At 37.8% G+C, this 25081-nt stretch overlaps 5 protein-coding genes across 5 annotated transcripts; 1 reads left to right on the forward strand and 4 right to left on the reverse strand.

The window, feature by feature from the left end:
• Positions 1-3113: 3113 nt before the first annotated feature.
• LOC113683783 (forkhead box protein D1) lies at positions 3114-5442 on the forward strand. Its single transcript, XM_027201063.2, has one exon. It carries the CDS (start codon positions 3970-3972, stop codon positions 4852-4854), a length of 885 nt encoding a protein of 294 aa, XP_027056864.2. The 5' UTR covers positions 3114-3969; the 3' UTR covers positions 4855-5442.
• A 3075-nt stretch (positions 5443-8517) lies between these two features.
• Positions 8518-11177, reverse strand: LOC113683785 (melatonin receptor type 1C). The gene is given in 2 exon segments (XM_027201065.2): positions 8518-10092; positions 10094-11177. Coding segments are annotated over 2 exon segments (900 nt in total). The 5' UTR covers positions 10921-11177; the 3' UTR covers positions 8518-10019.
• A 2412-nt stretch (positions 11178-13589) lies between these two features.
• LOC149034559 (beta-4C adrenergic receptor-like) lies at positions 13590-17062 on the reverse strand. Its single transcript, XM_089193093.1, has one exon. The coding sequence runs from the start codon at positions 14664-14666 to the stop codon at positions 13788-13790; it is 879 nt and encodes a 292-aa protein (XP_089049219.1). The 5' UTR covers positions 14667-17062; the 3' UTR covers positions 13590-13787.
• Positions 17063-19082: 2020 nt separating this feature from the next.
• On the reverse strand, positions 19083-21070 carry LOC113683770 (melanocortin receptor 3-like). The gene has a single exon (XM_027201053.2). The coding sequence runs from the start codon at positions 21068-21070 to the stop codon at positions 20186-20188; it is 885 nt and encodes a 294-aa protein (XP_027056854.2). The 3' UTR covers positions 19083-20185.
• LOC113683772 (melanocyte-stimulating hormone receptor-like) lies at positions 19358-23526 on the reverse strand. The gene has a single exon (XM_027201054.2). It carries the CDS (start codon positions 23524-23526, stop codon positions 22642-22644), a length of 885 nt encoding a protein of 294 aa, XP_027056855.2. The 3' UTR covers positions 19358-22641.
• Positions 23527-25081: the final 1555 nt, after the last annotated feature.

The raw sequence follows: 25081 nt of genomic DNA on the forward strand, positions 1-25081 counted from the left end.
GCCAGACAAGCTTAAGAAATTAGGGAAAAAATATTGAAATCTCCAAAAAAATATGAAAAGATGAGCTTAGTAATGAAGAAATTGACAGAACCTCTGCGACAGGAAATCTGTGACGTTGAATTTCAGTTGAAGCTCGATTCTTAAGCTTACAGCGTCTCGGCGCAAAGATTAAGCTATTTTTGTTCACCATATTACAAGATTTAACTAACGAGATTGAATGTCTTTTAAAAGGATTTTGCTGTTTACACCTGTTAAATGTGGTGATGAACTTGTAAGGGAGGTACACCGACTTAGTGGAGGTCATGACGCACAAACTGCGCACAATTACAAATTGATTTCGCTTTACACAATGTGTAAACAATGCTTTTGTTAAACTATGCTCTCTACCAGCGGTGGGAAACGATCATTGCGTTTCCTTACCAGACTTTCTGTCGTTAGTGCGTGGGACGAATTCACAAAAATGACGCACGCAAAGCAGAGCTGATGAAATCATGACGTTGAACTTGACATAAATGTGTGGCAGGTCGTAAAAACAATTTCGTATTGACGTTTCACTTCTAAGCTTGCTGAATGTCCTGCTGATGCGTTGTACAAGTGTTGCGTGATAATTATGAACCCCTAAAGATGACATTTTTAATTCCCTCAAACTCATTTTCCGCTGAATAAAAACTTGAAAAGACTGCCTTTTAGCTGAAAACGAACAGCGCCATGAGTGATTTATAGCGCTTTGCTCAAGCACTGTTATGGAAATCTTTTCTCTTCTATCTCAGTCCAAAATACTCCCTTCGCTCTGTTCAGATTTTTCTCATAAATTTACCAAACCCTTCAAAAATTCAGTTTAATTAGGAGAAATCCCATTTGATTGACAATTTAGGTGGTCGATTATTTTGAACCATCTAATTATTTTAGCCAAATTAAAATCGGATTTGTCATAATTGGCTGAAAATGTATTAGAGAAGGTAGTTGTCAGAGTGTTTTGTGACAAACAGTGAATTCCTAGTACTTTCTTATATTTAGCTCTCAACTAATTTCTAAAGTGTGCCTGTGATAACAAAACCCCCTTCATAATGAAGCGATACAGGTGATTTTAACCTTGAAACCTGCTTGGAAACCTCCTTGACGATATTCGCTGCCAAAATATCGCATAACAGGTTATCTGTTGAGGTTACGAGCGGGAAAGCCAAAGTAAAAATGACTTATGATTACACAAAGGCGTTCTAAATTTGTCCCATATTCACACTTTATGCATTTTTTATGATATGATCCTCTTTCGATTACCGAAAGAGGATCATATCGAAGTGAAGCACAATAGATAACGGAACTGTGACCAATTTTTTTGACACCGTGATGACTTAATTTTCATTTAAAATTTGGCCTTCACCTATTTTGTTAAGCTTAGGAAATATAGTTTGTTTTGTGTATTTATGACTATGCATTTAATGTTTCATTTTTGCCTGGGATTGGGGTAGATAGATTCGATAACTGAAGAGTTGGATTGTCAATTACACGGATAGAAAGTGGATATGAAGATCGTGCTTATTCAAGAAGAAAGCTCCATATATTTAAACTTCAACCCCTCATTTCTGGTCCGTTTGATTATGCATCTTTATGTGTATGAACGCAGCGCCATTTGGCCCTAGCGGACAAACTGGTGCAAAAATTCAAAAACGTCGATTACCTTCAGTCGCCTCAATACAAATACAATTTTAAGGGTCTCTTATATTTCAACTAATGACAACATGTCATTACTTGCGGGAGTATTTTGTTTAGTCATACCTTGTATTTTTTTTCGGATCGCAATCTTATTAACCTATTTGTTTTGTTTATTTAATGTTTTATTTTGTTTTTCTATTTTCACAATGAACGTACAGCAATACGTAAAAAAATCCTCTCGTTGGCAGAACCTCGTCCTCTCAGTTAGATGGTCACATTGCGATAAATTTGTCGATTATTCGATCGAAATACTGTGAAATTCGTTCGGCAGATGGTCTTGGTTATGAAGGAAAGGCCGTCGAAGAATATCAATTATTAATACAATAAATCTTCACTGCTTTTTTCGCGAGAATATGGCCATGTTATTGACCAGTTGTACAGAGAAACCAAAGCTTTTGCCCAACTTCACTTACCTTAAAATCTCAAGCCTCCTCGCGACCACTCACTAAGTAGAAGTCTGGCTCTTCAAATTGACAAAAGCGGATAATTGGGTATAAATAACTAGTTTTAAGACGTCGTCAAAACAAAATTACCGGTTGCGTGATGTCGCTTCTGTGAAAGTCAGTAGTCAGTTTACTGCTTGTGGAGATTCCTGTTGTTTCGCCGCAAGTTCTATTAGCCGTTCTCTTTGGCCGTTTGTTGGAGAGGATGTAGATTTTCTAAAAACCTATAAAAACTCTTTTGAATAGCGGCGACATACCGTAAACTCTTTGTTTTGTCTCGCCACGTGCTGGTTGAAAAAAGGTCGAGATGCCGTTAGAATACTAATTTAATCCAAGAGTTTGTCGATATCTTCAATGATAAACCGAGCACTTGCATGAAAATTCTAATCTATCACCTCCAAAGAAATTTATATCAACTTGAAGATTGCGCAGAGCACGGTTGAGGGCCAGCAAAGTGTGCATGGAATAAATAGCAGTTCTACTAGTTTTTAATCCAATTTGGATTAGTCTAAAGTCGTCTTTCGTTATTTTTAAATTCTATATCAGATTAAAACAGCTCTTCTTCCGCCTCCTATTCAGTTTTCAAAATCGAAGTTTAAGTTGTTTTGGTAAACGTAACTGTTTTCAAATGGCTAACAGTCAATTTGAATACGCTTTGCTTGGATTTGTTTGCATGTTTACACCCGCCTTTGTTGAAATGCTCTGTTTGCCGTGTGACAATCGGTGATCCATTTAGATTAGAGATAAGTACGTAAGACTATGACTCCCAGGACTTCATATGTGTTGTTTAGAATTATTTGATATCCGTTCACCACGATATTTAAGGAGCCTCGTGGCTAAGGTGTACCAAGAAAAACCTTTTTTTCAAGTTAGATTTTCGTGTCTCTCCAGTTTGCTTCTCACGTTTATTGAATCGTACTTAAACAGATAACAAGATTTGCCCAATTTCAAATGCTCCAGTGTAACAAATCCATCATTAATGAAGGTTCCATTAGTAAGATTTTCAAAAATGATGTGGAATAACATGGACGCTTTACTTATAGCTGTGCAAGGATGTTAATTTTAGGAGATGTAAGTGTTATGGTTCATTTATTGCGAACGTACTGGTGGTATCCGCAGTCTGAATAATTGATGAACCACCACGCCTTCTCCTGTTAAAGTGCATGTGGATTTGCATGGGATGGGTGTTCTAGTCACTTCACGGAAAACTTGAATTCAATGCTTTTTAGAAACAGCTTACAATTAAAATATAATAGAGAGATGAGAAATCACGGAAGCACGAAGAACAAATGGCTACTTTTAAAACATTTTAGTAAACGGAATCGCTTGTTCAAATTTTCTCAACCTTATTGTCGCTGAATATTTTCTTGTAGTATTTTGTTTACGATGTATTCAATAAAACAAAAAAATGAAAAGGTATGCATTCTTACCTTGTAAAAAGAGGAAAAAAAATAGCAATTTGTATAACATAATACAGTGCATTTTGAGATGGTGCGGACCTAAAAAGCTGTTTTAAAGGTAAACAATTCAATTCGTACTTCGACCAAATTGTCACGCGCCTTTTTTCAATAAAAGGGATGTCACCCATTCAGGAGTGGGCGAACAATAAGTTACCGGTAACCCATTGAAGTGGCGGCAAGGTCGGCTAAACGCCTCTCTTTGTTTGGTTCTGTTCCAGCTTCCCCCGTTGTGAATTGAAGTGGCATGGCCAATAAATTCCGACGAAGTGCCTCTCTCAGTCATTGTTGTATTTGAAGTGGCGTCGAGGTGGAACTGACTTGAGAAATTTTCCGAATCAAAGCGCCCTCTTGTAATGCAGCCCACATTTTGTTACAAGAGCCTTCCTGGGTTGAAAGAGGAGTTCACTTTTCCTTGGATGCAAAACCGACCAATGACATTGGAAACAGAGTTATTGAGAGACCGTTCGTTCGTTAACCCGTTTTTAACAGCTCCTCCTGGCTGTGTACCGTGTGCAAGCATCCAGCAAAAGGCAGAAGACCAAGATAGAAAGAGATACGAAGAATTTGATCTACGATTTCACCCTGGTGTGGCTCCGGGTCGGCCAAAATCTAAGCGATTTTCGATGACTTATGTGGCACTAATCGCCAGTGCTATTCTGCGCTCACCCGAGAAAAGACTGACTCTCGCTCAGATTTATCAAGTTATAGAGAAAATGTATCCAGAGTTCACCGTTTCCAGAGCTGGTTGGAAAAACACAGTTCGACATAATCTTTCCTTGCACGAATGCTTCGTTAAAGGAGACGTTGCTGCCAACGGCAAAAGCTGCTTCTGGCACATCCATCCCGCATATATGGCCAGGTTTAGTAAGGGAGATTTTCGTAAACGCCCTTCGAGAGAGCTTTGCCCGCTTGAGGACCAAAGAGGATGTGGCCCACGTTTGCATTGGGACAGAATGCAGCCAGGTCCCATGCCTTGTACGTTTGGATCAGGTGCAACAAGATTCGCTGATTATCCATATGTTGGGGAACGTCACTCTTTTCCTCAGGGGAAGTTTTACCCCAGCTCTTCAAATACCGTGCAGAAGTCATGCGTGAGTTCAACCCTTCGCCCCTCTACGGAATGGCTCAGCGAATATAAACCATATCCCTACTATTATCTGTTTTCGCCGAGAAACGCATCGCTGCAGCAAACAGATAAGAACATACGCGCTGATAAACCTGTGTGTTCCACACACTGACGACACTAGATTTAAAAATTCCTATTTAAAAATCGAACAGCTCAAGGCAGCTGACTGCAAACAAATTCTACAGTTCAAACGTTTTTTAATGCATGGAACAAATTTTTCTTTGTTAATTGCTTAGCACTCATTTTAAGTACTTGTATTTTTGTTTTGATTTAGGTTTCTTTTTTCGTTTTTTGACATCGATAGCAACTTTAAAGAATTTCCACTTGTGTAAAACTGGACCGTTTATATCACTCTTCCAGGTTCAAAATACTGTTTGGGATCATTTTAATCACATTACATCAAATAATGAAATAGGTTTTATTACCAGATGTCACCGGACTGTAACTAAATCGATCTCCGTGTTCTCGTAGTTAGAAATCCTGTATCTGACATTGCAGGAGCTGGACTTCTTTTGCGCAATGTTAAGAACTCTGTCGCTTAACTCTGTATCGATAATGTAGCAAAGTAGTTAAAACTTTAACCCCCATGAAAGACCAAGACAGAATTTCTCTTTACAATATCAATATAATATCAACCAGATAAGTGATGAGAATAAAGAAAAATATCAATTTGGGGATAATTAGTAGACCCAATACTAAATTCTCTGAACTAACTTTATAAGAATTGTATGATTGACAGTAAGGAGAATTATAAATTTGATCTGAGAGTTGAGAGGTTAAGCCATGTCAAATCTCCTTGCACTCAAGATTAGACCAATGACCAATCAGAGTCGGTTTTTGTGTCGGCTCTTTGATTGCAACATTTCATGTCCGTGAAAATGAATTTCAACGTTGTCTCTAAACGTAAACAGAAATCCCTATTGAACAATATGAATTATAATATATTAAAGTTCACATGGCAACCAGGTGGACAATCGAACATGGTTTGATGCTACTCTGGTTTACAGATTTAACAAATGTAACCGAAGAAGTTACAATTCATAGACCCAACGTTTCGACACTCCTGTCTAGTGCCTTCGTCAGGGGTGATGTAAACGCTGCAACGAGAGATCCTTTTATATGATCACTAATTAGCTGCCTTTTTCAGGAAGCCGCCATCATCACGATTTAAAGGACCGTGGGCGGAGTTAATATGCCAAGCTTTCAAACAAAGGCGCTGGTGGTAACGCCGAGTAGTGGTGATAATTTTAGACTTATCCCACCCAATTGTATAATTAGTTAGGCATGTGTGCTCCGATGAAGCAGAATTTTCTTTTTTGCAAAAGAAAACCGCTTTTTGATGCTCTTTCAAACGTATACGAAACTGACGTTTAACCTTAAGGGATCACCATATGGAACTATTTTTGAAAACGAAGTGTCTGCACCAAACGAAATTCAACAAGATTTGCAGGTCGCTAATGCAATACATTAACCTTCCGCTAAATACTATAATTTCCTTTATTGTCTTTATAATGCCACACGAAGCTTGAAAAGAAAACAGAAAACTTTGAATGGATTAGAAAAGGTTTTGAGTGCTTGATCTGTGGCCTCCCGATGTTTCAAGTCCTTTTACATCTGAATCACTTTGGAAATTTCAGGCATACAACAGCACCGTAATCACGCCTTGAAGGTTTGAAGGTCTAAGAGTTTTTTGTGTAAATATTTAACAATTTTTGGCCGAAGGCGAAGTGAAAAATTGAGCCGATCAATTTTCTTAGTATATTTGCGCAGGTGCTTTCAAATTTTGTTATAAATTCGTGTTGGTCCGAAACACATTCTGTTATAATTGTTTTGGTTTAAAAATTGGCACCCTTGCTATATAATAAATAAATAAATAAATAAATAATAAATAAATACAGTTATAGTTCGTACTACTCTAATATTCCGTTTAATTAACTTTCTGCAACAAATGTCGATTTTTTCCCTTATCTCTTCTTTGCAACAGCTTTTCATGATTATTATTTCTATTATCATAATATGAAACTGGTTTGACTTTCGAGGGACTCTACTGAAGAAATGAAAGAGGTAAAAAGAATGGAAAATAGCTGAATCAAGCTATATGAGCTAAACTCTTGTCATATGGTATAATTACTAGCATAGTTACTGACATTTATAGCCCTAAATAGTAAGCTCTCGTCAGGTTTTTGGCATAACATATGTCTTTTTGTTCTGAAAACTGCCCTCTGGAGCTTGTGAAGGTGCCAAGAGTATAAGAGCCAATTAATGCTCGAGTTTATGAAGGCTAAAGCATCAGTTATGTTCCATGGCTTTGTCTAGAGGGAAGGAGCCATACTCAATATCTTCATGCAAACAGGTAAAGACATACTAGCTCACGAGGATAACAACGAAGTATGTAAGAGTATTTTTGGTACTTTTCAGAGAAGGAATAGATAACTTCCATGTTAAATTTCCTGCACGGTTCGTTCTTGATCATGAATCTATAGTTGATTGCGACGAAGAGCTCGGTAAATTCTTACGTAGCAAAGGGAAAACATGGTGAGGCAAGCCAAAATAGAAACAACCAGGTATAAGTAACGAACACCTTCCCAATAAATTGATATTGCCACGGGAGAGCCAATAAACTAAAGACCGAGGGATACTTGCGTGGCTCGATTTGCAGACATTGTTTAGTTATACCGCACGTGATGTAATGTAGAACTAAAAATTGATCCACGCTTATGGCAGTCATCCCAAGGAGGGAAACTCCGCGTGCCAAAAGATAAGTTATAAGGTCATAAGTTATTTGACAGTTCATGCGCAATATGAAAGGAGAGCGAAGTCAAGTGTTTTTCTTTACGGCACTTAGCACCAACAAATTTCCAATGTTGGACATTGGCATCATTGGAAAGGTAAGGACATTATTCACGATGACAGTAGTCCCTGGACGAAACGTCTCTCCCGCGTTATTTCCCGAAGAGGTGGTTGCCGATAAGTTTGTCATCGTTTCATCTTGTATCTGATTTACGGCTATACCCGTTGAATTATGCACGTGTAAGGTTAAACAAAGGCCGTTCTTCATTATGATTGCCCATCTCTGTCTTGAGTAGTGGAGATAACTTACATTTCACTGTTGAGATAACTGACAAAAGTTGGTCCAATCACCCTCGTCACTGGAGGACCTTAAAGTGTACAACCATATATGCCTGCTTTTTCCCTGCACTTACTAACCTACGTGTAGCCGTACCCTTCCCCCCCCCCCCCTTCCACCAAGGTGAAGCGGAGGCGATGGAAAGTCTACGCAAACCTGACACTAATCGTGTTCCGTGACGTCACTCTTTGGCAAGAAAATGTATAATGACCTTCTATTGGTTAACCTCTTTTGCCGATTCTTTCGTCAATTCTGATTGGCTAGAGTTGGTAATTTACATTCATACTAACTAACAAGATGGTGAAAAAAATGCTTTCACGGTCAACTCTTCAGACAACAGCACTTTACGACGGGGTTGTGAGACAAATTTTGCGACTTCTGGAGTAGCGACATTTCAAGAAGAACAGCAGAAAGCCACAGATATATTTTTCGAAGGTAACAATGTCTCCATTTCGTTACCAACTGGCTACGGAAAATGGCTATGGAAAATATATGATATATCAAGCAACGCCAGTGATCGATCGCCTTTCTTCTCTAGAAGAAGCCGGTCACTATATTTATTGTGCCGCTCGTTAAAGCTCTCCCAGAAGACCAGGTGCACTATCTTAATGTACTTGGGCCAAGAGGATTGTCCGCCTTCAACTTTTGGTCTCTTTGCGAACCACGCTACAAAGCTATTGAATTTAAGCTGCTTGTTTCTTGCAGCAATTCTTTTGACTGAGAAAAGAATCGCTCTTTCTTCACGCTTGCAGCGTAACTATCTCTTTAAGAAATATCTAAATACCTTGAGATTCTGCGGCAAATGATCCAACTTTAATCGACGACAGTGGCACTGTTTACAAATGCAATCAGAAACCGCGTGGACGTTGAAATCTAGCTTCGTAAGCGCGGTGGTAATCGAGCATCGTCCTCTTCTTACTCTATACCAAAAATCGCTCTTAATCTTTCTCTATATCCTAAACCAATTTATATATTTGAACTCGGACGCTGAATTGAAAATCACCCAAAAAAATGGGCCATCATTTACAGATTCATTTATCTCGATAACCTTCACGCTAACACGTGCCGCTTTGCCAAAAAAAATATTTAGTGACATTATTTTGCATGAATTAGAGTGATGTCACGATTAGTGTAAAGTTTGCGTAGACGTTCCCTCGCTTTCGTTTCACCTTGCGGGCTGGCAGGAGGGTATGGCTGCACACAGGCTATATACTTTTATCAGTATGCAAAGAAAACCACCAGACAAATAATTATTGCGACCAGCAAAAAAAAAAAAAAAAAAAAAAAAATTCTCTATTATCCTAAGCTGCAATTTAACCGAACGATTTCACTTAGTATTCTTAAGTTCTAAAAGTAACTTTCTAGGTGAGTAAATAACAAAAGCTGTTAACATAGGTTTTTGTTTATCACTTGATGATCACATTAGCGGCAAAGAAGTTAGAATTAAATGAACCATTAAAAGTTCAAACTTGAAATGTGTCTCTGTAGTTCTGTAATTAAGCGGACAGATAAAGACGCTGTTTTGCTCTTAGGCAGCTGTTCTTTCAAACTCATAGGCTAATGTCAAAGGAAATTTAATTGATATGCTAAGGAGCCCGCATAGTGCATTTTGTTTGTTTGAAATTTAAAAGGAAATGAATAGTTCTGGAACAAAGCGATGTCCCTCATTAACTTACCTAATAACTCGTTGAATAATTAATTTAGGGATTTGATCTACCTTAGTGAGTCTATATTGCTTTGTAATTTCAAGAAACTCAATGCAAACCCATGCAGAGAGTGTAAAAAAAAAAAAGTGCAATAAATTTAAGTTGTAGTTTCGAAGTCTATGTATAATATTATGAAATTTCATCACGTTAATACAGCAACTCGATCTGTAGTAGAAAAGTACGTCATTTGGGTTTCAAACTTAAGAATTTAACAATATTAGGTAGAGCTCTTGTATAAATATGTTTTATTTTACCATTTCTTCCCTTTTTTCTTGATGATAACAAACTTCTACCTTCAACATTATACACAAACAGGCGTTTCATAACAGAACTTATGCCGCTTTATCCATTTTAAACAAAGGGAAGCTCTCCTCTAGTGAAACTAGCTCTTGCTAAAGTTTTCTTTAACGTGAGGCTTCATGCGTCCTTAAGCATATTGTGGTGTTAGTTAGTTTCAATCTGTCCCTTGAAACAAATTAGCCTTGCAGTTTTCAAGACTGCCTTTCGGAGCTCGCGGTGTCGGATTGATTGAAGAGTTAAAAAATGCTACGGTTACTGGAAAGGTCCATCGAAATCTATATTTTATTTGTGGAATACCTGATGTTAAATATGCAGAAAACAAAGGGGTGTAACACGTAATCATCACAATGTAGTAGATAAAAATGTTTTTGGCACCTTTCTCGGATCTTGTCACCCTCTGATTATTTTCTAAGGCTTCATTCAATCTTTCTACCGCCTGTTGCTGAATGTTGATCTGCAACTGATGCTTATGAACAATTCTGTAAATTTTGATGAAACAAACGCTGCAAACTGAAAGGCATATTGAAATGGAAACGGTTGCAGCGAAGTAATACATTTTCTTTGACCGAGTTGATAACAAGGAGATCAGCACGTGAATGGACCAAAGAGTGGCTGAAGTGCACAAGGCTCGACGTGTTGTCACAAAATCTGGATATCGCATATGATAATGAAGAGACAACACTCGGTCAACGGCTAAAGCTGTTATTGTCGAAAGAGAGGTTCCACAAACAGAAAACCCCATGACATGAGTTGCTCGGCCAAGATGATTGTTTCCTGTTGTATACATGTAAGCCAAAATGTAAATCGGTTGAGCGAAAAGGGCAACAAAAAGGTCTGAAACAGCCAAATTACCGAGGAAAATCATGGATGGCGAACGGAACGATGGAGTCCTCAATATGGTGACAAGAACCAAAACGTTGCCAATGATGGATACGAGCATCAGAGGAGCGTTAAGGATACAGTTTGCGATTTCAATGGTCCCTAATCCGGAACTATTCTCCTGGTTGCGGGACTGGTTAGTTCCAAAGTTACTTGCAATTGCCATCTTGGCGGAGATGATTTAAAGACGCGTTAAATTCGGTTAAAAGATAACCTCGTATGTGAATGCATAATGCAACATATGTCCAATTGAGTATTGGCATACTTTTATTTGCATAAATTAATAAGCGGAAAAGAGTACCAAATGTTTCGCTAAAATGAAAAAAAGGTAAAATATAACTCACCAACTATTCGCCGCTCTGCCCATTTCTTAGTAAGGTCTTCCTTTCCTATTGTTCTAAATGGAAGCGTCTGTTTCACAAACCTGGAATGAAATGCTGGCGTTTTCCTTTTTTTTTTTCTTTTTTTTTTTTTTTTCGTCTTTTCTTTGCATAATTTCCATACATAACGTATACAACCGTCAATTTGTTTCTTTTATTGTTAACCCAGTGCCAAAGTCTGTATTAGATATCGAGGGGAAAATTTGTTTCCTGTCGTAAACACTAATTGAAAAGAAAAAATGCATATTCGTTTTATGAGAGGAACAAAAACTTGCCGGTAGTTCCATACGATTCTTGCCTGGTGAAATTACTCGCGTTAATAATTTGACATTTAGAATGTATTCTTCTCTATCGCAATCAAAATCTCAATTACTTAAAGTGAAAATGCCTCCGATTTCACTAACGATTCCATTTTTTATTATTTTTTTTTAAAGAACTTGTTGTACTAGTTAAGAATATTAATATACGATAAGGGTTACAGGATATAGTTTCGGTTAACCCTCTCACTCCCAACATCTCATTGGTAATTTTCCTTACTTTCCGCCTTAAAATACTTATGATTTCAATTTGGTATTGGATCGACTTATAGTCCACTAATTGAGTTTTCATCCTTATTCTCCTCACTTGTCTGCTTGATTCCGTGTTGATATTGTGAGGAGATATTCTGTCTCGGTCACTCGTGGGAGTTAAAGGGTGAACGGAGCATCATTAAAGACGAACGCATTACTTCGTTCAATTTATGTCAACTAAAAGTCAAGATTTTTGCAATTTCGACAACCCAAACTGTAGGTACTTCTAACTTGCTATTTCAAGATATGTCTTGCTTGAGCACTTCAACGATCATTCAAATCGAATATTTGCGGGTTCCAGATCTTTCAATGACAGTTACATTTTTGTGCACATTAGCAAAACCGGACTTACCTTCCTTTGAAAACAGGAAGAGGGCATGCCGGAAATGCCTATCAATTTGGTACTCAGATACGGTGCGCGACCTTCAGAGTCATCTTATGGTCATCTCCATTAGCTATTGCGTTTTTAGACGTAATGATAATAATAATAATAATAATAATTATAATAATAATAACTTGCCGTAGGAGATAAATATTTCAGTCGCAATTTTTCGTTGCGATTTTCTTTTGAAAAGAGTAATAAAAGGAGAGAATAAAGCTTTATCACATAAAATGAAGTGTTGCACAAGGATTTCCAGCCCTATCGATGCCAATCAGCTGCTTACTCATCACTCGCCTTTTGGGCCACTCTGTCCGGTTGATGAATGAATGAATCACCAAGCCTTCACCATTTTCAATCCATGGTCTTTTAACGAAATTTTCTCGGATTAAGGCCACTAAAATACTTAAAAATTAGTATCGCTTGCCGGTAGTGACGATCTTTTCTCGGGTATTGTAGACCTTGTTTTCTTCATTCATCAATAAAATCTACTTTCTTTTCATGTCAGTAAAGGGCTATTGTCTTTATAAATTAAACAAAATAATACATGGCTGTTTATAGATATGGAATTTCTCTTCTCGTGTTCAATTCAAGGAAAAACGAAAAGAATAAAAAAAGATGCGTTTTTCGATTACTTGTGAGTTTCTTGCACTAACTCGAAAAATACTCGGGAAAAAGTGTTTTTTTTTTTTTTTTAATTTGTTTATCGTAGCATATTTTTTGTGGCTTTCTCGTCTGCACCCGTCTATCGAGTCCTGTTAAGGTTGAAACAAAATTTGAGAAGTTTTCAACACTTAATGGTCATAAGATGAAATACTGCGTTCAGTCCATATGTCATGACCTCGCGCCAAATATTTTCCCTTCCGGCACGACCAAACTCATTCAATAAGTATATATTATCCTGTCTTGGTTATACTGCTTTCACTGTCTTATTTTGTGGCTGGATTGCAAATGATTTAATGGAACGCCAACGAAATATGATGAGTCGTGAAACTCTTAGACTTAAAATCTGAAAAGATTTTGATAGCATGATTTATGCTATCTGTGTGTTGAGGCGCGATTGCTAAAAGTGAAAAGAACCATCCAATTTCAATAAATTGATCACAAACGCTCTCGGCCAGTGTTTGGCCTAAAAACATGAAAGCCTCAAAAGCTTTGGTTTTTTATCTGTTGGTCTGAAGCTGGCTGAATCAAACTGAGAGAATATTTCCAGAAACGAAACATAACTTTTGCATGAAAACTGCCACATCGATCACAACATACACCTAAGTTATCTAGGTCGGTGGGTGTTAAAGGTGTAATAAAAATACGTAAACAGTTCAAAGGTTGCGGCTGCCGCTCAAAAGTGTTACCGGAGTAATATGGGTTTATTCAAAATGTTGCTGAACGTAATTTGTCGGATTTAATAGAAATTTTGCGTCAAATGTGTACAAGCTGTCGCTTATAAGGGTTTGATCTTGCGAAAGTCAATAAACTTCTTTATTAACTGCCCAAAAAACTTATCGTGACTTCAAGTCATTTATTTACAGCGTAGTACAGTGCAATTAGTTGTTTTCACTGTGTTTAGGGAGCGGATTTGTGCGCTTTCAAGGTGTCACTTATCGTTGAAAAGACCCCTTAATCTACGTCTTACGAATACAAAAAAACTTGGCTGACTTCATTGTTGCGAATTGACGCCTAACCATTAATTCGCTAATCCCTTTGCTTAATTTTGTTCTATCGTTTGACAAAAGCACTTCCTTTTAGTTTTTAAAATTGCCGCTCGAAGGTCTCGAAGGCGCCAACAGTAGAGAAATGGATTGATGGATGAGTTGATAAAAACTAAGGTATCTGCTAAGATCCACTCAATTTTCCAAAGTTCAACTGATATCGACATGCTAATAAACAAAGGTGTGTAACATAAAATCATTGCAATGAAATAAACAAAAGCGTTCTCAGCACCTTTCTTCGAGCGTTGGATTTCTTGATTCTTTCCAGAATTCAAACTTTCTACCGCTTTTTCTTGAATTTTTATCTGTATTTGATGTCGTCGGACGATGCAAAAAATTTTGACGTAAGAAACGGCGCAAGTGAAAAGAGAGATAGAAATAGAAACGGTGATAGTATATTCGTAGACAATTTTGTTGAGAAAAGCTGAACATGATAACAAGACGGCAATGATCCATAAAGCTGCCAATAGATAAATGGCACGTCTTTGAGTCATTAGTAGTGGGTATCGCAAGTGAAGATGAAGAGCTAAGAGCCGATCCACCCCTATTGTTGTCATGGTGAATAGAGAGACACCACTTGCAATAAAACCCAATGTCCTCGTTGCCTCGAAAACAGAATAATTTTTCAATAGATATGAAGCAACGTAGAGTGGTTGAACTGCCAAGCTAACGAGAAGGTCAGACACAGCCAAACTGCATAGCATAATTGTGCTTGGCGAACGGAGTGAAGGTGTTTTCATTACAGCTACGAGCACAAAAGTGTTGCCAGACATGGTTACGAACATCAGGGGAACATTGAGGACACAGTTTAGCTCAACGATGGTTTTAAGACTGTCATTCTTCTCTAAAAAGTATCTCTCAAATTCACCAGCCATTTTAGCTCTCGTCTGCTCTCTTGTAGCAGTGTCCTGTTGTTAGTATTGCTCCAATGGACACGATCACAACTCCAGATGGAAGATATTGCCCCAAAGCTTCATAGGGCCCTTAAGATGTATTTCTGTCATGTTCACCTGCCACTTTGAGTCTGTTTTTAATTGCTGCACCCTCCTCTTATCGCATTGATCAATACTCAATCGTGCATAATTTCTGTAAACAGCACGCATACGTTTCCCTATTTGCGATAGAAGATTTCATTTAGCAATAAGACAAAATTTGACCCGAAAGACATTTTCTAGTGAGACTTCAGTTCATTCGTAAATGTTCATTTCTATTTGCTCATCGATGACAATCTTCTTTCCGTAAACTCTTCTAAGCAGGCTTTTCACGCAGCAATTTGAATTCATTACTGGGGGCAGAGTTGGTAAAACAAAATAACTAATTGGCAGAACAATGGCTCAGCGCGTGCGTTTTAAAGTTGTGTAAATGTCTTAGCCGTTCTATGCAAAACAACAACGTGAAATCACCGCAATTTGCGTCGTTTGTGAACCGAAACCGCGACTGCAAATTATTTTAATTTCCATTTGGAACTTTACGCTTCTTTTATACGTTATGCTGAAGTTGAGGTGTGGCGCGGTATGAGACGGTAAACACATGCAGCCATTTTTGAAGTTCTAATTTAAGGCAGAAATTCATTTTTCAATCAAAGTCTTCCTTGGCGCCACCGTCCTGACTACTTTAGGTCCTAATCACGTAATGAAACCAATTGTACAAAATATAAATGCATACATTAGATGAAAGGAAGAAAATGTATTGCACATGGCGTGAGGTTTTTATTTATATTAGAACGACTTCTTAGGAAAAAAATATTTGCTTTACTTCCTTCAAGACCAAAAAACATTTCCGAAACGCCTTTCAAATTTAATTACAAATCGGTTCTCCTCGTGTGTGAGGGAAATCTAAGTGAAATGGTGTTAAAAATTATCTTATTTCTAAGCACACTACTTTATTCAGCTTTTTTGGGAAATGTCTATAAATATCAGTTTTTCGTCTTTCTTTTTTCTCAGCTCCTATGGGGATTTACGTAAATGTGATTATTTCAAAAAGTGTCCATTGCAGTCAGGGGGAGCCCTGATTATTAATTGATGTCCAGGGTTGAACTCTCCTATGCGTTTCCGGTAACAACATCTTCAGTTGTTGACCTATCAGATAAAATTTAGCCCGCGAAACATTCCTTTGTAAATTGTAACCCTCCCAGAGGTGATTAACATGGAACTTCTCCCTATAATATCCATACTTTATCCTGCAAATCCTGCAAACAGATACTGAGAGAAAACTACAATTTATTAGGTAGAAATTGTTATCTTGATCTTACATTAAATTCTCATTACTGATTTGCAAGGAAATGTGTAGCTGCTAGAGGGGAGAGGTAGCAATCAGATCTTGGGTCAGCTGATGCCATCGAACGACGCAATCAATTTTTTGTGTAGAAAATGGTGCAAGTGAAAAGGGAAAAAGCTATAGAAATAGAAATAGTGAACCATAAACATTCTTATCAAGAACGCCTGAAGAAGATAACGAGACGGTGATAATCCAAAGGCCTGCCAATAGATAAACGACGCGCCTTTTGGTCATCAATTGCGGATATCGCAAGTGATAATGGATAGCTACGAAGCGATCCACGGCTACAGCTGTCATAATGAGGAGTAAGACACCTTTTGCAAAATAGTCAATGGCTCTTGTTGCCTCGAGAACAGCAAACGTTTTTGTTTGGTAAGAAGCGAAGTAAGCCGGTTGCACCATCAAGCGGACAAGAAGGTCAGACAGCCAGGCTGCAGAGCATAATCGTGGCCTGTGACCCGATCGAAGGTGTTCTTGACACGGCGACTAGCACGAGGGTGTTTCCAACGATAGTTATGAAAATCTGGGGAGCATTGAGGACGCAGTTGATGATGACGATGATTTCAGGACTTGTATTTTTACATGAAAAGTATCTCTCGAGTTTACCAGCCATCCTTCGCTTTGTCACAATTTACCCTACTACCTTAAGATAGACACAATTTACATGCAAAAGTAATGGCTGTATTTGTTATGTGTTTTTGACGTTTATGCTTCCTATTCACCCTTTATTTCCTTTCTTTGACATCCTCAGAGAAAAGCAAACTCAAGGATTGCTTTTGTTCATTCAAAACCCGTTTTGAGCGCGTTGATGAGTACTGATTTATTTGATAACTGCGACTTGCCCACAAAAGTATCCTTGTAATTACATCACCATGAGGTAGGTTTTCGAAGTAGTAGCCTGAATTCACTGTCGGGAGTGGTATTGATCCTCGAGCCTCATCGCGAAACTAAAGTGATGAATCGCCCGTCTAGCTCACCAGGGGAAAAAGCATGGCAGGTGGTTCCAAGAGATTTGAACTTAGACGGCTCCTCTGACAATTTCAATTCTTTTGTCTGTCAACATTATCAATAATTTCCTGAAACATCCTCTGAGTTTAATTACGAATCATTTCCTCAAATGAAAATCTGATCAGCAAGATATTGTCTGAAAATATTCTCTTCCTTAAGCGCTCTTTGTTAGACTTTGGTTTTAGGGTGCATCACTGATTGCTCTTTATACAAATTTTGATTAAATCCTTAATGTTATTCTTTTTTAATTTTTATTGGGAGCTATATGAGCTATAATAATTTCTTAATCGTCAACTGGATAGATGATCAGGTCCGTGCGATCTTTGGAATCAATTCCGAATTGTAAACCCTCGCGCTTTCTAAAGCAGACCTCTCGGGAAATTAGTTCTATTTGCTTCATAATAAAGATGGTTTGAAAGCAAAGATCATGTTACAACTCGGAAACACTCTATTCATTTAAAGTGAACACTAAGGAATCAAACGTGGCGAGTCTGGGTTCCTTCGAAGTACTTTGCACGAAGCACGGTGCATAGGAAAAACGTGGCAATTGGAGAGGAGATTTTCCGAACGGATACGAGACTTTGGATGACGAAAACTTTAGTGCTTGTTAAAAGTTGCTGCATTGGTATACCTGTCTAATTTTCGAAGTAATAATTGATCGAGACGAATTTAATAAAACAAAAGTTACACACTAAAAGCAATTCTCATCTCTCGGGAAATTATTGTCATACTGTGTCGACGTGTCAATAGGGAGATGATTATTAAGTTTACTTTTTCGTTGTTTGCTATTTTTTTTTTGTGACAATATGGTTCATTTTTTCTTTTGGTGAATTAGTACAACATAACATTTTGTTTTTCGTGTGGCTTACACAACATATAAACCACTCTATGTCATGGCCCGGGATATTTTTTCCGGGGTTTTTCACGGTGAACAGAACGCTTGTCACTCGGTTTACTGAGCCACGTTCCCAGTCACTGGCGATAGTCGAGGATAGTTTGCAGTAGTTACATAAGCCTCGGAGAGCGGCCATATGTATTTATGGATGTAAAACGTTGTCGAAGATCGTTTTTTATCAAGTTATTCGTTCATCTTTGTTGCTTAGATTTCACACGGTGGCTTTCCTAGAGTCGGCTTGTCTTCTAAGTGCGGGTTACAGCGAGGTGTTGTACTCTCACAGGCCAGTATTTCACGGTGTGAACCTTTCGTGTAGGTTGCACCACACTGAAACTTAGGAGTCATTTGAGTCTGCTTGGAAAATAATGGACATCAACGTCTTAACAGCGACAAAATAGGCTTTCGAATCAATAAAACTACGATTCTCCGAGGCGATGCAAATTAGGGCCAAGCAAGGCCTTGCGCTAATTTGAAGATTCCGAGGCCCCATAAATATTTTGTTTGAGTAATGAGATGTCCAAAAAGTATTTTTCAATCGGGAGATTTTGTGTCAAAACGTAGAACTTTAAGAATTTTCAACTTAACGCTGCGCAATTGTCTGGCCATGAAATCAAGTAAACAACGATCCAAGCAGACTGAATTCTACTTCGTGGGTTTCGTACATTCAAGAAATCTGTACGTTTTTCGCTTCAAACAGCAAAGCAAGAACTGTTTTGAATAACGCTTACGTCTCGAAATATTTCTTGGCAAATTTGGTCTTGGCTCCCATTTATAGATTTCATAGAACATGCAATCTCTTCACACACGGACGAATTTGCATAGTCACTTTTAAATTCGATCTGCAAACCTGTTTGCTGACGTGCAAAAATAATTTATCTTGATTATAGAGTAAAAACTTAAAATGCATCTATCACTTTTTTTTCCTTGAAAATAAGTTATTGAAATGGTCTTTCACTGGCGCTTTTTTTTGGAAAATATGATTTATAAAAATTTACTCTGCATTGCGTTCGCCTTTCTGGTTTCTCCAAAATTTTAACTTTAGCATAGGCACATGTTACGCTCAAGTGTCAACGGGTGCTGAAGTGCTGGTGGACATCAAGCCAAAAAAACATTCATATAAATTGGTTTCCTGGAGTTAATTTCACATCTGTTGCCTTGAAAAAGACAATCAACCTACCAAACTTCAGAACTCAATTCGTCTTGGTTACGTTAATAAAATCAGGACTGAGTCTATCAGGCCACTGTGAGAGATGAGGTTGAATTCCTAAATCTTCACTTTCAAAGCAAGACTACATCTGCAAAATGCGACTTCTATAATAAAGATTGACTTATAACCCTCAACTTGAAAATAAGGATTTCAGGAACTCCGATATGGTCTACGATATGCTAGTTATCTTGTTTTATTGTTTGTCAGAAACAATACAGAAAACTATCTAGCCGTGATCACAAATTAGCTCTACTAAGAGAAAGTCAGTGAGAGACCAGAGACGTATAATTTTGTTAGCTTCCCATCGTTACAGCTAAATTGCGATAGGATATTAAAAATAACGACCGATCTGTTAATGTTATTGTCGAATTTTCTTGATATAATGCCGCTTCCCCAGAATGGATCATAGAGAATGAAAACTCAGTGGATATGAGACAGAAGTACCTCGTCACAGAAACATGATCCAGTGATGAGCTGGATGCCTTTGTCTTTGATATGTTGAGATAAAGAATCGGTTTGACTTGCGACCGATTTTAACGACGAGTGCATTTAAGTTAATTAGCCAAAAATTCAAGCTGTGCATTTGGAAACTCCTCTTTTCCTCGACGCATACCATAGGAAACCAGCTTTATAAAATTAATAAACTGACTGCAAGGAAGCCCTGATTAATAAAGTAGTCTACCGAATACAATAAGAATAAAAATCTAATAGGAATGTTTTGGACGACTATTACTACTATTACTAATGCTATTTACCTTTTACACATAGTACCATTAGAGTGAAAATACTTCGATGTCTCATTCATCTTTGTGTTTATACACGAAGCCAGTTTAATCGACGCGTGAAATAATTTTGCCGTTTTCACCCAAAAGTGGCAAACTCAGTAGGTAGGAAAGCATATACCGATGTAGCGACACAAAAGACCGCTAAAGCTTACAAATTAGGGCTAAATCTTACAAATTAGAGTAGTTTGTTTTGCATCTTTATAGTTGTTAGACTCATTAATTTTACTTGCAAGATATCTGCTTTGCCATGTTTACAACTGCCTCTCGAAGCTCGCGGAGACGCCAACAGTATAGAAACGGGTTGATTGATGAGTTCATGAACAGCAAAGTGTCGGCCACGATCCATTCCATTGGCCATCTGTAAGTTGGGGAAATCGCTACAACTAACCAAGTAACTGATAGAGGTGTATAACACATTATCAGTACAATGTAAAAGATAAAAGTGTTTTTTGCCGTATTTCTCGACTCTCGCATGTTATGATTATTTCCATTGATACTACCTGCTACTGCCCTTTGTTGGACCATGATCTGAAGCTGATGTCGGCGAACAATAAAATAAATTCTTACGTAACAAGCCAGGCAGGTCAATAGGCAAGTGGCGGTACTAACAGCCACAGTCACAGCAAAGACATGGTTTTCCAATAGCGTTAAGAATAGAAAGATAAAAGCAACAATCCAAAGAGTTGTCGAAAGGTAAATTGCACGACGAGTTGTCACCAACTGCACGTATCTGAGGTGATAGTGAAGAGCTATGCACCGATCCACGGCTATTGCACCCATTGTCCACAGAGAAACACCACATGCCACGAAGCTCGTTGCTTTCATTGCTTTGTAGAAATTGGAGCTCTTTGTTAGGTGATAAACGATAAAACTTGGTTGTACTAGGATTCCAACAAAAAGATCGGAAACAGCTAGACAGCAGAGCAAAATTATGCTTGGTGAACGAAGCGAAGGGGATCTCAATATAGCAACTAGAACCAGAGCGTTACCAGTAATGGAAATAGGAATAAGGAAAGCATTGAAAATACAATGAATGATCTCGACAGTCTCTAGACTAGAATCACCATCGTTGTTTTCAAAGTGCTTTGTTTGATTTGTCGTCGCCATACCTGTTTTTGCGATCTAATATTCTTTCCTTTCTGCTGTAAGTACTTCACCTCAATGGTTATCGTTGGCAAATGCACCAAAAGCCACAAATCTCAACACATACGCTGGTACTTAAGCGCTTGACATCATCAAAGAACTCTTTTGATGACTCAGCATCAGTTGGCGGAGTGTCGATCTTTTTTTCTGACGAGTAATTAGCATACAAATCTTCCTAAATGTTATAGTTTTATTATTTTCCCTCATTTCTTTCTTTGATTTATGCTACGTGCAACACTGTGCTGTCAAGTCGCCATCTGAAACTTATTAAAAACAACCTGTTTTTATGTCAACACAGCCTTACTAACGCGTGTTTACAAGATAATTACGCTTAAAAAAAACGCTCTGTTCATTTGCTGCGGCGAATATGCGTCAGTGGAACATCCATAGAGTATAAGTGAATATCAAATACAGCCTTAGGTGATAATTGCTGATGAAAAATCCAACTATGAGGTCTATTCAGGCTTTGTGTAAAACGACGGTAATTAAGAACCCTTTGACGTAAAGCTGTTTTTTCTTTTCTTTTCATTTTTTTCTCATACTCTCTCTCAAATGGCACTATTTTGTAAGAAGCAAACAAACAAACAAAAACGAGCAAAACATCATTTTGAGCTGGATTGACATATCAGTGGAAGTAATAAGAAAATTGTTCATGACACAATTACATATGAATTATAATTTTATATTCAAGATGAAGTGGCAGCGATGCGTGCGTATTTATATCTATATTATATATCCCATTAGTAATTCCTAGTTTCCTCCTTAATTAAGGCTCGTCGGTAGATTACTTCGCGAGAAAAACGTAGTAGGAAACGGAAATACGTTGCTGGTGGAATATTACGTAAGTTCTCTGACGAGCAGGATAATTAATGACGCTGATAGATGATAACAGTGGTTATAAAAATGGCAGTAACTATATACTTCTATGCCTCTACTCATATGATTCAATTGATATGAGTTTGAATTTAAAGTATTGAACATTCTTTCTTGTGGTTAGTTTGGTAGCAGATCAACGTGGAACCAACTTGCGACTAGCCTTAGCTAAAAGCTATGGTACTTCCTGAACCCAGCTTGAAATATTCCCACACTGCTGTAGTCTTTATTCAAGATACATCAAACAAGGATGGACAGATGTTTTTCCCTTTTTTTTTTCTTTTTTTTTATTACCTGAGACAATTTTAAACTGATTTAATAACTTTTTTAATAAATATGTTGAACAATATTCGATTGATTTCGTAGACTGTGTTTAGGTCAGGTTTAAAAGGGAATTATCGATAACGGAATATTTTAAACTTTAGTAATGTATTTACAACTGCTTCCCTTAGTACAGTCTCCCAAGGGGTTTCATGAGGGTTCTGTTTTTGCAGTTTACAATATTTCTATTCTTTGGCTCGCTACCTTTTATAAATTTATTTGATAACTGTATACTCTCAATGACTGGGACTCCTTTTATTCCAAACCTTGTCTCAATTTCGTCTTGAAATCTCGAGATATCGTGACTCAACAATCGGTGAAAGATTTTGGCGAAAACTAGTTTACTCTGTTTGCAGCCGTAACATCTGTTTAGTTGTCTTAACAACTGCCTTTCGAAGTTCACGAAGTCGCCAGCAGTATAGGAAAGGATTGATGGATGAGTTCATAAACGCTACGGTCTCCGCTAAAGAAAATTCGTCTCTCCAGTATTGACGGAAAAAAGCGGAGACAAACATAGAAATAAAGAGTGGCGTGTAACATAATATCATCATCATGTAATAAATAAAAGTGTTTTTGGCACTTTTAGTCGATCTCACGATGTTCAATTCATGTCCTTCAGCGTTTTTTGAAGTTTCCTTCGCCACTTGTTTAGTTTGAATCGCGATCTGTAACTGATGCCGGCGAACAATGCGATAAATTTTCATATAACATATCGTACAAATCAGTAGGCAAACAATTATAGAGGCAACTATAGTAAAATGGAAAATATTCATCTGCCAGAGGGTCGAAAGGGATAACACCACACAGATTAACCAAAGCGCTGCAGATGTACAAATAGCGCGATTTAAAGTCATAACATATGAATAACGCATGTGAAAGTGAAGAGCCATTAATCGGTCCACGCTAATAACTGTTATGGATGAAAGTGAAGCACCACACACAGAAAACGCTACTGTCTCCATTATCTGACGCAGAGATCTCTCTCTGGTTATTTCCCTGGCAATGTAAAGTGGTTGAGCTAAAAAACCAACCAGAAGATCAGAAAGGGTCAAGTTGCACAGAAGAATTATGGACGCTGAACGAAGCGAAGGAGTCCTCAACGTAGCCACCAGCACCAGTGCATTACCGATAATCGCCATGAACATCAGCGGCACATTTAAGGCGACGTTTACGATGTTTAAGGTCTCAGATGTGTTGGGAGTATTCGTCCTTGTTTCGTCTACCATTTTGGCCCAAATGCTTTTGTTTTGGAGTATCGGGGTGCGTCGATTTGAGTTGTGTGTTGTGTATTTGAACAGAATTTTAATTTAACTTCAAAATCGGCTTGTCTTCGCGTAACTTAATTAAGCGAAGAAAAGCCAATTTTGAAGGTTGATGCCAATTTATTGGCAGCTGACACTAGTTTCATGCGAGAGATGAAAGCAGATTGGCTCTTATGTACAATCCCCCGGGTAGATTGTGAAATACTGGGGCCCCGTGCATGGGATTAGACACGGAGTCGGCAAAAATTAATATCGTCAATGATTTTTTTACGCCGAAAATATCATTTTTATTCGGTGAGTATCGTTGTATCTTTCGTAAAGTATCGTGAGCAGAAACTGACCATAAACAGTTGCTTAGGTACTCAACTAACGTTGTTCTGTGTGTTATTAAGCATAGGATGTAAAAGGTTGATGTGTAAAACAGACCCATGCTGTCTATGTAATATCATACTGAATAAGAGAAAGTTAAGAGAGGAACATACATGAATATATTGTCAGAAATTGTCAGGCGTGTTTCTCCTTACGCATAATTTCTGCTTGCTTGCTATTATTGGTACAGGTCGAAAATAAGTGTATAATTTGCGATGTGTAAAGAGGTTAGTTAGTCAGCTTAGCTTGTAACAACTCTTTGTTGAATTCAACCATGTCATCAGATATGCGTAGGAGTTTTTAAAACCTCAGCACATACAATGCTCCAGTTCGTTAACCATTTTCAAAGGTTTGATTGTCTTTTCAAAAGATATGTTTTTCACCCTGTCCGTTGAGACTGGAACAATACAAAGCCATCTGTGACGGAAGTCCAGTTTTTTTTTTTCTTTTAAAGCACTTGCTGGGTTTTAAATTGATTTAGTAATTTATAATTTTAAAATGATTTATACAATCAAGTTTTATTATTTTATCAATATCGCTAGCTGGGTATGCAATTACTTGGGTCATTCAAACGATTTTACGATCAAATCATTTTAAAAAAATTTCACTTGCGGATTGAAAACCCCCGAAATATTATAATTTTTTGGCCATTTAAATCGATTGCGTAAGAGATAGTTTCCGCTTACTCAAAAAAACATAAGCTATTCCAACGCCTACGCGCGATCTAGGGTAGGTAATGCTAGATTTAAGTAGACCTGCCATAAAAAAGAAGCAACTTTGCAATCAAGGCACTGTTGAAGATTCAGGATGCAAGAATAGTCCTTTAAAGTGCACCTCAGTGTATTCTCAGACCGGCTGTGAGGAAACCCCCCCCCCCCCCCCATGTTTGCTGATTTGTTGCATTGTCCTGAAAAGTCGTTCAAGGTAAACTGATCCAATAAGGATAAAAGATATCAGGAAACGTAGCTTCAAGAACCTTTAATTACTTTTTCTACATTTTTATTAGGCATATTCTCAATTTTGAAAAGGTTAAGGTAATATGACTGAGTGGAGTTCAATTTGGTCTGTAATCATACGAGTGATGACAATATCAGACGACCGTGCAGCAGGTATTTATGAGACACATCTCCACTGTTTCTAGAGACATCAA

Source organism: Pocillopora damicornis, chromosome 14, assembly GCF_964200805.1.
Source record: "Pocillopora damicornis chromosome 14, jaPocDami1.2, whole genome shotgun sequence".
Taxonomy (NCBI): Eukaryota; Metazoa; Cnidaria; class Anthozoa; order Scleractinia; family Pocilloporidae; genus Pocillopora; species Pocillopora damicornis.

What these genes read in the sequence shown, in the direction of transcription:
- LOC149034559 (XM_089193093.1), bottom strand. Translation starts at nt 14,666, where the DNA reads ATGGCTGGTGAATTTGAGAGATACTTTTTAGAGAAGAATGACAGTCTT.
- LOC113683770 (XM_027201053.2), bottom strand. Translation starts at nt 21,070, where the DNA reads ATGGCGACGACAAATCAAACAAAGCACTTTGAAAACAACGATGGTGAT.
- LOC113683783 (XM_027201063.2), top strand. Translation starts at nt 3,970, where the DNA reads ATGCAGCCCACATTTTGTTACAAGAGCCTTCCTGGGTTGAAAGAGGAG.
- LOC113683772 (XM_027201054.2), bottom strand. Translation starts at nt 23,526, where the DNA reads ATGGTAGACGAAACAAGGACGAATACTCCCAACACATCTGAGACCTTA.